This window comes from Plectropomus leopardus, chromosome 12 (genome assembly GCF_008729295.1).
Source record: "Plectropomus leopardus isolate mb chromosome 12, YSFRI_Pleo_2.0, whole genome shotgun sequence".
NCBI lineage: Eukaryota > Metazoa > Chordata > Actinopteri > Perciformes > Serranidae > Plectropomus > Plectropomus leopardus.
The window spans coordinates 11,031,982-11,045,350 of NC_056474.1; the positions used below are offsets into that span (position 1 = coordinate 11,031,982).

Consider the following 13,369-nt stretch of genomic DNA (forward strand, 5'->3'; position numbering starts at 1 on the left):
CCTGGAAAGGGTCCTTAAAAAATTAGAATAATTTTTTAACTCAGTTGTAAATATGTAACTATGATAAGCATAAATATAGTTTTTCCCTAGCTATTTCTTCTGTAGACAGCCTTTTTAAAAAAACAATTTTCTAAATATACTAATTTCTTGAAATTTGTGAAATATTTAGTACCCAGTTGCTCATTAATTTTTCTTTTCCATGTTTTTGAAAGATATCATGCCAATTTGCACAGAGTTCAAAGCTTTAAATACTTGTAAAAGGCATCTGAAAGCAGCACCAGGAAAGTGACGTTGCTCCAGGTTTCAAAGGTTAACAAAATATGCCCAGCAATCCTACTATCAAAAATATCACTGAATCAAGTATACATCTTGTGTGTGTGTGTTGTCCATCAGGATCCTGGCCACTGCTGGTGCCCACATGAACATCCCAGTTGACCTTCGGACCCTGAGGGCCGTGCGAGTGCTGAGACCTCTTAAACTCGTCTCCGGGATCCCCAGTGAGTCACTGACCTTTAACCCTGCACTGTAAGGTCAAACAAACTGTAGTTATAATGCAAATAAAAATTATTCTTCTTTGTGGGTAATTTTTAGGATTTTTTAGATTTATTTTTTATTTTTTTTAGCAAATCTAGTCATTTGAGAGTGTGTGTCAGCAGCGTTGTTGTCAAGAACACATAAACAGAGACCCAGTCATGACCAAGAGAAGACCAGTCCCTCTCTGCATGACATACTTTTGATAAAATGTGGAACACACAATCCATAGGCCCTCCTCAAATTGATCTGAACGATCCACATTCCCGTAAAAACACCCACAGCAAACAAATAAAGATCGCTCTTCATTCACCTTTTATTGACATAAGTACATGCTGTGTGTGCGAGTGAACAATTAGAAATGTATTGATAAATCATCAAAAGACATTGCAAAGGTGCATTTTTTAAGTGGGAATTCTATAAGCAAACAAACACTAAGGAACTAAAATTAACATAACCATCTCTACACAATGCTCCATTTTCGCACATGCAGTTAATTGATATCCCTACAGCTGTGGTCTTGACCAGTCTTGACATTGATACCAAGGTCTTTTTTCGCATTAAACAGCAGTTGTTTTGCCACATTCAGGGAACACTGTTTGCTGGAAGTCGTTGGCACTTTTGTTTTAATAAAAACTTGTGAAAACCATTTTAGAGTTGTAGAAACATACTGAATAACGTGTTGAAAATACATGTATTGCATTTTTTTTTTACATTGTTGTCATCTTATTACCACAATGTCTTGTTCATCTTGAGGCAGTAAAAGAGAAAAGCAAAATATAGACCCCAAAACATACACAGGAAAATAGGGTCCCAGTAGAATAATATTAAATTTACCCTATTTGATTAATTTAATTTTTTAAGAAAAGGGAGTGGTTACTGACATACATTTTTTGCATTAATGCAATACAAATAATGCAGTGTTTTTCTTTAAAAACATGTCTTTTTCTTTGTGAATAAGGTTTGCAGATTGTGCTGAAGTCCATAATGAAGGCCATGATCCCGCTGCTCCAGATCGGCCTTCTCTTGTTCTTTGCCATCCTCATGTTTGCAATCATCGGCCTGGAGTTCTACAGCGGGAAGCTTCACCACACCTGCCTGCCGTCTGTCGATATCCTCGGTAAGTTTCTTTCTGTTGTAAAGCAAGAAGACGGTCCACTCTCAACAAATATTTTTATTTTATGTTCATTTCTTGTTTAGACAGTGTGAAAGTAAACAGCTAGTCACAAGAGAAAAAGCTTTGGATTTGGTCCTGAGTTAGTTTTGAGTGTTTTACCACCTCCTAAAATACTTCTCACTGAGTTGGAGATGCCGTTGCATTTCTGGGACTGTTTTATTGTTCTGCTAAATAACTAGTTAAACATAAATAAGACTAAACCAAAAGACATTCCTAAAGTTTGGAGGCGGACAAATGTGGAAACTATTTTAAACGTTAATCTAAAAAACACATTTTGGCATCAATTTCTCAGAGTCAAAAGTGTGTCTTCACACTAAAGTTAAAACAGTTTTCACCCTCTACTTTTAATGCTTGGAAAGCATTATGATGAACAGCAGTTTGATTGTATAAGGATAGATTTTGGCTTGACCACCTCGCCATCTGTGGGCACCTCCTGTCCTGAGGTGTGCCTGCTTTTATCATAATATCAGTGCCTTTAGAAGTGTTGTAATTCTCTGTTTTTGGATTATTTATTATTCACTTTGACTGGTTTGCCAGTGGGGCAGGGTATCATTACTCGAAACCTTTAAGGTATTCGTCGAAATAACCCAATATCAAGTAGTACCGGAACTTCTCCAGTCAAATGAAATCTGCATTTGATCCTTTTTGAACCCAGAACTAGAAAAAAACAACATTATTTGTATGGTTTTGCTCACAGCCAGTCCAATGCAAATGTTCTTTGATGACATGTACTGCAGCAGCTACAATCCATACAGTCTGTGGTGAGGTGAAGTTGGGCACAGTGTATTTGACAGAGTTGGCACTTCAGCGTGCAGAGATGCCAACAAAACGTTCAATAATCTGGCCATACACGCCTGTAGCGTCTGGCGGTATTTCAAGCAGCTGAATGCTTTCATTCACATGATGGGTTTTGAATGAAGTAGTAACGGGCATGAGTACTCTAGTACTATGCCAATTTGGGCGTAAGTATTCATTCAACGTATAGAGTAATCACTTCTTTTTTTTTTAAAAAGAATATTTTGGGGGATTTTTTTTTGCCTGTATTGTAGTGCAGTCAGAGAGTGACAGCAAAGGGGGAGAGAGAACGGGGATGACACGCACCAAAGCGCCCTAAACCCAGAGGCAAAAACTGTAATCACGAACTTGCTTTATAAAAAAAAACATATATTTTTATAATATATTTTAATGTAAATTGACTTGTTCTAAGTTAAAAGTTAATAGTTAAATTTTTTTGAATAGGATGAAGTAATGTAACTGCTGTGAATATCTATGAATATCTGTACAGATTCGAATAGCAAGAAAGGTAGATCTGTGAGGCGGCAGATAATGTCAGTGCATTGCTCATGCGATCAAAGCCTTCCTGATTATGTGGGTTATGCACAATTTCCCAGCTCATGATTATGTTGGTAATATATGAATTGTGGTGCATTACTTTTCATAGGAAAACATACTGTTCTTTATTAAACGTTAACATTTTTTGGACGGGGCGCAGTGATGTAACTGCTATCTATGAGTATCTACACAGATCAAAATAGCAAATCGTACTGCTTTTGTACTTGTATTATATACCTATTTACCAGCAGGTTCACCAAATGTGTGTTTTTTTCTGTGTTCTCAAACAAAGCGTATGAACGTCTTTGTTTCAGAACCTCAGGCTTTCATAGATTATAGTATCAGCAATCTGAGATGTATTATTAGAGTTGCTGCTGGCCAATTTAGCTACTGCTTAATTAGTCAACAACTACTCTGTAATCACAAGCCACACCATAGCATTTACTGTCATCACCCAACACAACCTAAAGATGGATTCAGAAATAAAACCTGTATAAACAGTATTTAGAGCAGGAAAAATATGAACATATTTGTATTCTTTAATTTTCTTATGGTCCCACAAAATAAAACAGTCAATTCACACAAGGAATTATCTTGTGTATAATGATATTGTCATAATTATCTTCCGTGGACAACCCTACACATAATGTAACATAATGGCGAATTATTTTTCTTAAGCCATCAAAGCAACATAGCTCAAATATGCATTGTTGTATCTAATTTGTTTAACCCATATTTAAACCAAAGTGTAACAAGAACAAGCAAAATATATAATAAATGGTTGGAAAAAAGTAGGATATGACTGGGGTGTGAGTCATTAACATATACCACGGACATCGTGACAGCAACAAAAGACCGCAACAGTTACTATAAACGTTTTTTGGTTTTTTTTGTAGACAATGAGACTGTTGACTCATCAGAGCTAGCGTTTGCCTGCGGAGTGAGGAAGTGTCCAGAGAAATATGACTGCAACGACACCTGGATCGGACCCAATGACGGCATCACGCAGTTCGACAACATCCTGTTTGCTGTACTCACCGTCTTCCAGTGTATCACCATGGAGGGATGGACAGCCGTTCTCTACAATGTGAGCTTTAGTTCTGCTGAGACAAAATGAACCACAGTTGTTGTTTAGTAACATGAATATTGTGGGTTTCAGACCAACGATGCCTTGGGCACCACATGGAACTGGATGTACTTCATTCCTCTCATCATTATTGGCTCATTCTTTGTACTGAACCTGGTGTTGGGAGTCCTGTCTGGGTGAGTGTGACTCTTCTTTTGTGTGAAACACTGGTGTTTCTATCTGTATGATGCATTGTTCTTTAAATCCTTTCCTCTTCAGAGAATTTGCCAAGGAGAGGGAGAGGGTGGAGAACAGGCGGGCCTTCATGAAGCTCCGCCGCCAGCAGCAGGTGGAGAGAGAACTGAATGGCTACCGAGCCTGGATAGACAGGGCAGGTACTGGGCAGCAGAACGACTTTACATCTGCAGACACACACTTATTACGTTACGTGGAGGTTTACAATGAGTGAGTGAGTGAGTGATTAACCTCTCTTATGTGACTTTTTTCAGATTTGTTCTTTCATTTTACTAGCTTTTTCTAGATTATGTTGTTTATGTAAATGCATAATTAAGTTAAGTACAACAGAAAGTAAAATTCAGTTATAACTCTTTTTAAACTGTATAAAGCAGTCAAATGCATTTAAAGGATGTGTTCTTTAGTTTAGGAATACATTTATTTGCTTTATTGTATAGAGTTGAATGAGAGGATCAATACCTCTCTCATGTCGGTCAGTTAAAGGTACGCTGTATAGCAGTGATACTCAATTTACAGCCAGGGGGCCAAATCTGGCCCCCGATAGGATGCCTTGTGGCCCCCCCAACCATTTTTTAATTCACAGTGAAAATATAGTGATTCAGACAGGGAATTGTTTTTGTAATTTTAGTATACATAAGGTGCCAGAGTGCATAAAACTGCAGCAAAATAGAGCTTGTTTATCAAAAAAAAGTGCCAGTGGAGGATCCCACGCACCTCCTGACAGAGGTCCTAGCTAAGCCCCTAATGTCCTAAAATCCCAGAAACATCCTAAAAACTAGAAATGTCCTAAATTCAGAGAAATGTCCTTAAATCCTAGGAATGCCCTTAAATCCGAGAAACATGTATGGGGCTGCTGCAACTGGCCACAGGCCTCCTGCCATTTGCAAAAGTTGCCCCCAAGCAAAGCAAGTTGAGTATCCCTGCTGATATCGAAGATTGTGGGTTGCTGTTTGTAAACATGCTTGCCAGCAAAAGGGACAGTAACAGCAAACCCCCCAGGTTCACTGGTTATTCACTACTTGGATTACTTTGGACAGAGTCAGGCTTACCCCCTTGTTTCCAGTCTTTACATTTTTCCACTGAGGAATGCTACACAGTATAAATGTGCACACATGAATATTTATATGCACACACTTACAGGAGCTGCAGAAAAACTACCCTGACATACTTACATCTGTGATTCCATCAGCCTTAAGTCTAAGCAACGTGCAGATCTCATGTGAGATCATGTGAGAAGTGATGTGTGAACACAGATGTAGGAGCCAGGAAATGAGTTAAAATGAGATGTGTAAGCTAATATAAGTGCTTATTGTAACTGTTACAGTGGTCAAGTTATTGTACATTACAGCAATTTTGGAATCATTGACCGTACAATGATAATTTGTACATCATACAAAGGGCAAAATTATTTTATTTAAATCTTTCTGAAAGGCACCAATATTTAAAACCCAGTCGTTAGAAACTGTAAAATAGCCAGCTGTTTACAAACTGTAGTGTTTCACCCCTTTTTATAAGGAGGTGCTGCAGAACCCATGGATGGCTGCAGCTTCGTGTTTACCAGACAGATATGAGGATTGATCTTACTCTTGGCACTAAAGTAAATGAAAAATGTCAGACTATTCCTTTAATTTTAGTGCAGACTTCATTTTTTAAATTCATTTTGTGAGAAAACAATGACTTGCAAAAGATGAATTAAGAAGATTTAAGATGTGAAGATTTTGTATGATCACAATGATTTTAGAGCTAAATGGTCTTTTTTGCAGCTGATTTTGTAAAGTGATCTCTCTGCTATAATCACAGTTTTAGATCTACAGTAGAGTAGCTTCGTTGAGTTGCACACACACGCGCACACACGATGGTGTAATGGCAATCTACATTGCTAGCCTCCCACGCACATAGAGGGTGAGAAAAAGGTGATACTGACTCACTGACTTAAATTTGTGTGCACGCGCATTAGTGTGAGTTTACATGCAAATGTGTGTGTGCATATTTATGTGTGCATGGATGTGGGTGAGTGTGGGAAGAGAGAGGGAAAAGGGAGAGAGCGATATTGCGAGAATGTAAGAGAGAATAAGAGCTCTTTCTCTAAAGAAGGTCATACTGGCCTCTTAACGCAGCGTTTACATCAGTTTGGCCTCAGTTCCTGTAAATGTTTGTCCTAAAGAATACAACCCTGTGATGTATATCTGATCATTTAAATTGTGCCGTGATGAAAACAAGTACGTCTGTGTATAACCTCCAGTTTTATTGTATTACAGAGGAGGTAATGCTGGCAGAGGAGAATAAAAATTCAGGGAGATCGCCGTTAGATGGTGAGTTGACACACTTTACACTAAGCACGCCTCATTACACATGTATCTGTTTTTATGAAATATAATGCAATGGTCACAAATATACTCTTGTCTGATGAGATTCACTGGTGTCTGTTTTTACTGTATATTGAAAGATGTCAGACGTAGCTCCGGTCAACATTTAATCCACCTCTGTACTGTGAGGCATTGTGCAAGCGGCAGGTAACCATGGCAACAATACTGATGCTTGATTTAACATTAAGGCTCTTTGGTGAAACTAATGCTCCCTTCAGACATGCACCTCGTTACATGTGTAGGCAATTTATTATTTCGGTCTCACGTCTGAGGAAGTCACTTTTGCGTAAAAATTACAGCAGTGACACGCTGTGTTTGCCCTGATTAAGAACGCTATCATACATTCATCATTTAATATCAAATCTTTAAAAAATAAAAAGAAAGGAAAGAAGTTGAACAACAATAGACATATTGTGAAGTTATGCCAACTGCATGGATGAAGTCATGCAAATCGCATATCAGAACATTAAATGGCCGTTATCAGTGGTTAAGCTTTATAAACCCCATTTAACACTGCCTGTTCAAGGTGTGAATATGGCACCATTACGCTACCTCATCGTTCTGTATATACTATACAATTGAGGACTAGGGGGACAGAGTTGTCTCACCTTTAAACTGCTAAGGAGGTAGTTACAGTGGTGTCACAACAACATCTGTATAAAAGGAACAGCTGGCAAGACCATGGACAGGGCTGGTTAAAAAGCAGCTAGCAAATTGGGAAAACTATGAGGTCTGGGAGCTCCTTACCCTCCAAGTTAAAGAAGAGATCAGCTGCTGTATAACCGAGAGAGTAAATGATTGTTATTGCACCCAACACATCTCTTTTGCTTCTGTGATGCTGATTTGCTGTCTAAAATTACACACTGGAGCATTATGATGTCACTGTTGTTTGATTCTGAGTAAAAATGCAAAGGTGGCATAAAGAAACATGAACTCTGTGTAAAAAGGGCTATAGACAGGAGTTAGAGGGGCCCTCTCACACCTAATACTAGGCTCAGAGGGCCATTATCAAGCCATTAAACGGCTGATGTTTCTTGTCAGGCAGCAACCTCGTGGCCGTGATAATTCTGACAGGATGAAAAGGAAGAAGTCAGCTGATGTAGAATACAGAGCAAAAACGTCTGCATCAGGCAGTGTAGGAATAATGGACGGGTCATTTCCAGTGTGAAACCAAAACTCAGTGTTGACTCATTTTAACCAGAGACAATTGTTTTAACTGACGCACCATGATATATTTTCCTCAGTCTATCAACGTAGGCCGCTTTAAAGCCATATCTATGCAGCTAAAAAACACCGTTAACGACCATTTAATGGGCTGATAACATCAGCATCACGTGCCCTCATGGGAACAAAAAGAAATTTCAAAAATGGCCAAACCGACATTATAAAATAGGCGGTAGAATGAAATTAAAGTTATAAACTAAACTAATAAATGATGAAATTCATGAGTGAGAAGTGGGGGCGACCGTCCCTTGAGCTTTCTTTCTGAATTGATTACTCATTAATTTAGGCATTTATGGCAAAATAAGCTTTAAAATCTGTCACTGAATCATCCTGTGAGAGAACTGAGAACACTCTCCCTCCTTTATATCATTAAACCTTTCAACAGTGCCAAAATTCCCTCGTGTGCATGAGGAGCCAAAAGCACCTTAGATCTGTCTGTGATAGTCCTGTGATCTCTGAATAAAGCTTAAACTGAATCCTAAAGAGCCATCACTGCAGGCTGACTCCAGTAATGTTACATACTTAATCATGGGTAAAACATATGACAAACATGCCCTCTTTTTGCTCCTCTAAGTAGCTAGGGTGCTGACATCTTGTAAATCACGTGCATAAATTCAGTCCAACATGTATGAACTGTTTGATTCATAGAGACAGTTTACTGTGATGGCTGTAGATGACACCAAAAAAAAAGTCAGAACTCATCCTATTGACTGTTTAGGGAATACTTCACCCACTAAATGACCATTTGTATTTCAATTACTCATCCCGTGCTATGTTATATTTGTAAGGGAAACATTTTTTTCTTGCATGCCTCCAAGGTCAATAAAAAAAATTAAAAAACAGAGAAATCCTTGAGGATCCTTAAAAAGGCCTCTGCGTAAACAATCTCATGCACAAACAAGTTAGCGCGCTAGGGTGAGTGTGTGCATTTGAATTTTGAATTCAGACCAACGAATTGCACAAGCAAATGCACACGCCTGCCCAGGTGTGCTACTTATTTGTGCATAAGATTGTTTATGCAAAAGTGTTTTAAATAGTAACATTTTAGTGAAAATGTATGTGTTTAAGTACTGAGCATAAGACTGGACGAATAAGAGTTAGATTACATTGTGAGAGTTTATTAACAGATGTTTTGATATACTTTTGCTTTTTGCTGACATGAACCCCAATGACTTCAGTTCATTAAAAATGTTTACTTTTTTTGGAATCTTCTTTCACTTTGGAGGCATGAGTGAACACTGGGATAGTAATCGACATACTAATGGTCATTTTGTGGCTGAAGTATTCCTTTAAGGAGATCTTTGTGTACCAAGAATGATTTCATGTTATTTTCACTTCTATTTGAAATATTTTGTAATCGTTACAAATGTAAGTTTATGTGGAACATTTTCAGTGCTAAAGAGAGCAAGTAAGAAGACTGGTGCACGGAGAGGAGCACCCGGGGACGAGAAGTATACAGACATGTCAACTGCCAGTGAGTACTTTACTATTTCATACTGTTCAGTTACTCACTGTCTTTAGAGCAGGCTTTCTTTATGAAGTTACATAAAGCACTTTTCACCTATATATGACCACTTCCTCACCCTCCTGTACTTCCTCTCCCTCCTGTGATTCTCCCTTTTTCTCTCTCAGGCATGTCACGATCCAGGATGAACTTCCGCAGTGGCCGGCGAGGCCCCGCTGCCTATCTTCGGCGTAAAGAGCGCATGTTACGCATCTCCATCCGCCGCATGGTGAAGACAGACACTTTCTACCTGATGGTGCTCAGTCTGGTGGCTCTAAACACCATCTGTGTGGCCATCGTGCACCACAACCAGCCCGACTGGCTGACCATCTTCCTCTGTGGGTTTCAGTTTTGAATGATTGTGCTGTTATGTTTTGTTTTTTACATTGTTCTACGATTTACTACTTGAAATAATTCAGGTCATGTCTAATGAATGCTTTTAGCAGACAATCCCCTCCTTTGACTAATTGCATTTTTTTTTCTTTTCTCCTCTCTAGACTATGCAGAGTTTGTTTTCCTGGGGCTGTTTTTGGCTGAGATGTTTTTGAAAATGTACGGCCTGGGTTTCCGGCTCTACTTCCATTCCTCTTTCAACTGCTTCGACTGTGGGGTGAGGTCTTTCATCATCTCCTATTCAGACTCCAGAAAAGAAAACAAAAAGTGACTCAAAACGTTTTTGTATTTTATCAAAGAAAAAGTAAGTTATGGGTTATCCTAATTTACTAGTAATGAAGCAGTGAGGATTTCTACGAATTAACTCCTCAGACAAGTTTTTTATTATTCAAACATTTTGAATGTATTTCCAAAATATAAATCAGCAAGTAAAACTAATCTCAAACAAACATAATATATAAACACCCTAAAATTCCCAGGGGAAATTAAAGATTAAAACTAAGGGGGAGGGGGGCTTGTTGGTCTTGATATAAGAACACAAATGACACAAATGAACACAAATGTATTTTTTGGCATATATTGGTAATTGGTTGTACGATAAAAGAAGGGAAAAAAGGGTTAATAAGGCATTCTTTAAATGTCAGCTTAACTATAAGTCTTCCACAACCCTGAATGTGTTATGGGTTTGGATCCGAGACTGTATATAAAGATGGACATAAAAATGAAGTCAAAATAACCCAGATACAGACACTGCCATCTTACGCTAGTGACAATTTATAATAATATAATAAAATCTCATTTACACCAGATAAAGAAATGGTTTTGCCGGTTTGCTGCTTATAAGATGGAGCCCATGATGAGGACATTACTTTTTTAATGCTGACATGTTTTGCAGGTCATTGTTGGCAGCATCTTTGAGGTGGTTTGGGGCTTCTTCAGGCCTGGCATGTCGTTTGGGATCAGTGTACTGAGGGCGCTGAGACTGCTGAGAATTTTCAAGATCACCAAGTAAGAGGGACAAGAAAAATCACAGCACTTCAGCTAAATCAGGCCTGGGTTGTAGAATATTTGTGCATATGTTTCCATAAAGCTCTGTTCAAAAAGAAAATAAGTGTGTGATTTCTTTCTATCAGATACTGGGCGTCTCTCAGGAACCTGGTTGTGTCCCTCATGAGCTCCATGAAGTCCATTATCAGTCTGCTTTTTCTTCTCTTTCTCTTCATTGTGGTGTTTGCTCTGCTGGGGATGCAGCTTTTTGGAGGAAGGTGAGTAAAGGATTTTAAAACAGACATCAATTAATGAGGACAGATTCTGTTCTTGATTTGTGGTGCTGATTTTCATCAAATATCTGAAGTAGGGGTATCAGCATTAATGCGTTAATTGCGATACGATAAAGGTCCGTACCTAATGTGGGTTTTTTTGGGTCTTTTATAATAGTGTTAATTGCTAAACCATCTTTGAGAGGCTGTACCGGGCTGAGTTTTAAAGCTAGAGCGATAATACTGGTATCATATGACCGCATTACTCCAGTTCTAAAGTCCTTATCCTGGCTACCTGTAACTCAGACAATAAATTTTAAAATCTCACTGCTTGTCTATAAATCACTGTGTGGCTCAGGGCCAAAATATATCTCTGACATGCTTGTGACATATGAACCTTCTAGGACCCTCAGGACATCTGGGGTCGGCCTGCTGACCATCCCAAGAGTTAAAACTAAACATGATGAAGCAGCGTATTGTTATCATGCAAGACAGACCTGGAATAATCTCCCAGATGATGTTAAATAAGCGCCAACTGTGACCACTTTTAAGTCAAAGATAAAAAACATCCCTTTTTTTTGACTGCGTACTTAACCCACAAATTAAATATATTTTAAACTTGATTTTATATCATTTTTACTAATCTATGCATCTTTGCATCTCTTGTCTGCACCTCTGCTATTTTAATGCTTTTTATTTTAACAAAAAAGAAAAATTTAAATAATTTAGTAATTAATTTGACCTTTCATATCTCATCTCTTTACTCTTTTATTGTAAATCTGTATCCTTTATTATATGGATACAAATATATATATATATATATATACAAATAATGCTGCCTTGCCTTGAAACTAGAGCTCCTGAGGAATCCAGTAGTACTTTTTAATGCTAGCGTCTCAGAAAGGGGGCCTGATAACACTCCAAATTTAGGATCATTTTTTGCTATGCCATGGCCATTTCACAGGGGTCCCTTGACCTCTGACCTCAGGATATCTAAATGAAAATGGATCCTGTGGGTGCCCACCACGAGTCCGCTTTACAGACACGCTGACTTTATGTTAGTCCAATGCAGTCTTTTTATATCCTATTCAAGACATTCGGTAAGAATTGCTTCACCCTGTCAATATAAACCTCAACTGTTTTGTGATGCAAAATACTTGCAGAATACTTGAATTAAAAACATGATTGATAAATGAGATTAAGCGTGACTAAGTATTTAAATTCTGTGATTAATCGCAATTTAAAAAATTAATCATTTGACAGCCCTGATTTTAAGCCTTAGATTTGATCATGCCGCAGTTTTGAAACAGTAGCTACACACCCCACAAACAGAACAGCAGTTTCTTGAATGATGAAGAGGAAAGGAAATGACATGTCCAGATGAAAATAGCTCCGCATCCTCCTCCTCCTCCTCGTCTTCCTCCTCCTATTTTTCCTTGGTCATATCTGACCCCGCTTTCTATCTGCCTTCCCTCTAGGTTCATCTTTGAAGATTACACTCCCACCAACTTTGACACGTTTCCAGCTGCCATCATGACAGTGTTTCAGGTTTGGCTCCCACAGATCCCCTCATTCTGCCTGCTCTCCATGACACATTGCACCCTGGGATATTTCTCACCCCAGGCGCAGATTAAACAACTCTGCTCGCTCGCTCTCCACCCCCTGCCTCCGCTATCATCCCACACATCCATGCACACATATGCGCACATGAATATCAGACAAGTGAAACGTGAACGAACCCACATCAGATCTGCTACAAAACCAACCACACTGTGAAAGAGTGTTTTGATCAGCGCACATAGTAATTACTGATCTCGCTGCCATTTTTAATACCACATCTTGAGCTGGTTTAGAGACAGAAGATATGTCTCCTGTTTTATGTATTTTGAGGTCTTCGATCAAATATGAGCAATGTAATTATTTATGCTAAATATTCTGTGCATTTGCCTACAGATTCTGACTGGTGAGGACTGGAACGAGGTGATGTATAATGGGATTCGCTCGCAGGGTGGAGTACAGTATGGCATGTGGTCATCAATCTACTTCATAGTTCTCACCCTGTTTGGAAACTGTATCCTTATTTACCCTTCAAAAGCTCCGATGTAACCTCTCAGTCTGTTTACGATCAGTGGGGGAGGAAATACTTAGATCCTTTGCTGAAGTAAAAGTATCAATACCACAGAGTAGAAATACTCTGTTACATGGAAAAGGCCTGCACTGGGTTGCACCAGCTCTGTGTAAGTTCTCTCCTAAGTGAGGGTG

General features: G+C 38.7%; 1 protein-coding gene across 2 annotated transcripts in view; it reads left to right on the forward strand.

Moving 5' to 3' along the window:
- cacna1eb (calcium channel, voltage-dependent, R type, alpha 1E subunit b) overlaps positions 1-13,369 on the forward strand; it is a 76,052-nt gene that overhangs the window by 34,134 nt on the left and 28,549 nt on the right. For both annotated transcript variants that reach the window (XM_042496945.1, XM_042496944.1), the window contains 13 exons: positions 394-497; positions 1,493-1,651; positions 3,937-4,127; positions 4,200-4,303; positions 4,386-4,501; positions 6,620-6,673; positions 9,345-9,425; positions 9,584-9,793; positions 9,953-10,065; positions 10,744-10,856; positions 10,982-11,113; positions 12,586-12,655; positions 13,061-13,178. In XM_042496945.1, the coding sequence (XP_042352879.1) occupies positions 394-497; positions 1,493-1,651; positions 3,937-4,127; positions 4,200-4,303; positions 4,386-4,501; positions 6,620-6,673; positions 9,345-9,425; positions 9,584-9,793; positions 9,953-10,065; positions 10,744-10,856; positions 10,982-11,113; positions 12,586-12,655; positions 13,061-13,178 (1,565 nt within the window). The remainder of the gene's footprint in view (positions 1-393; positions 498-1,492; positions 1,652-3,936; positions 4,128-4,199; positions 4,304-4,385; positions 4,502-6,619; positions 6,674-9,344; positions 9,426-9,583; positions 9,794-9,952; positions 10,066-10,743; positions 10,857-10,981; positions 11,114-12,585; positions 12,656-13,060; positions 13,179-13,369) is intronic.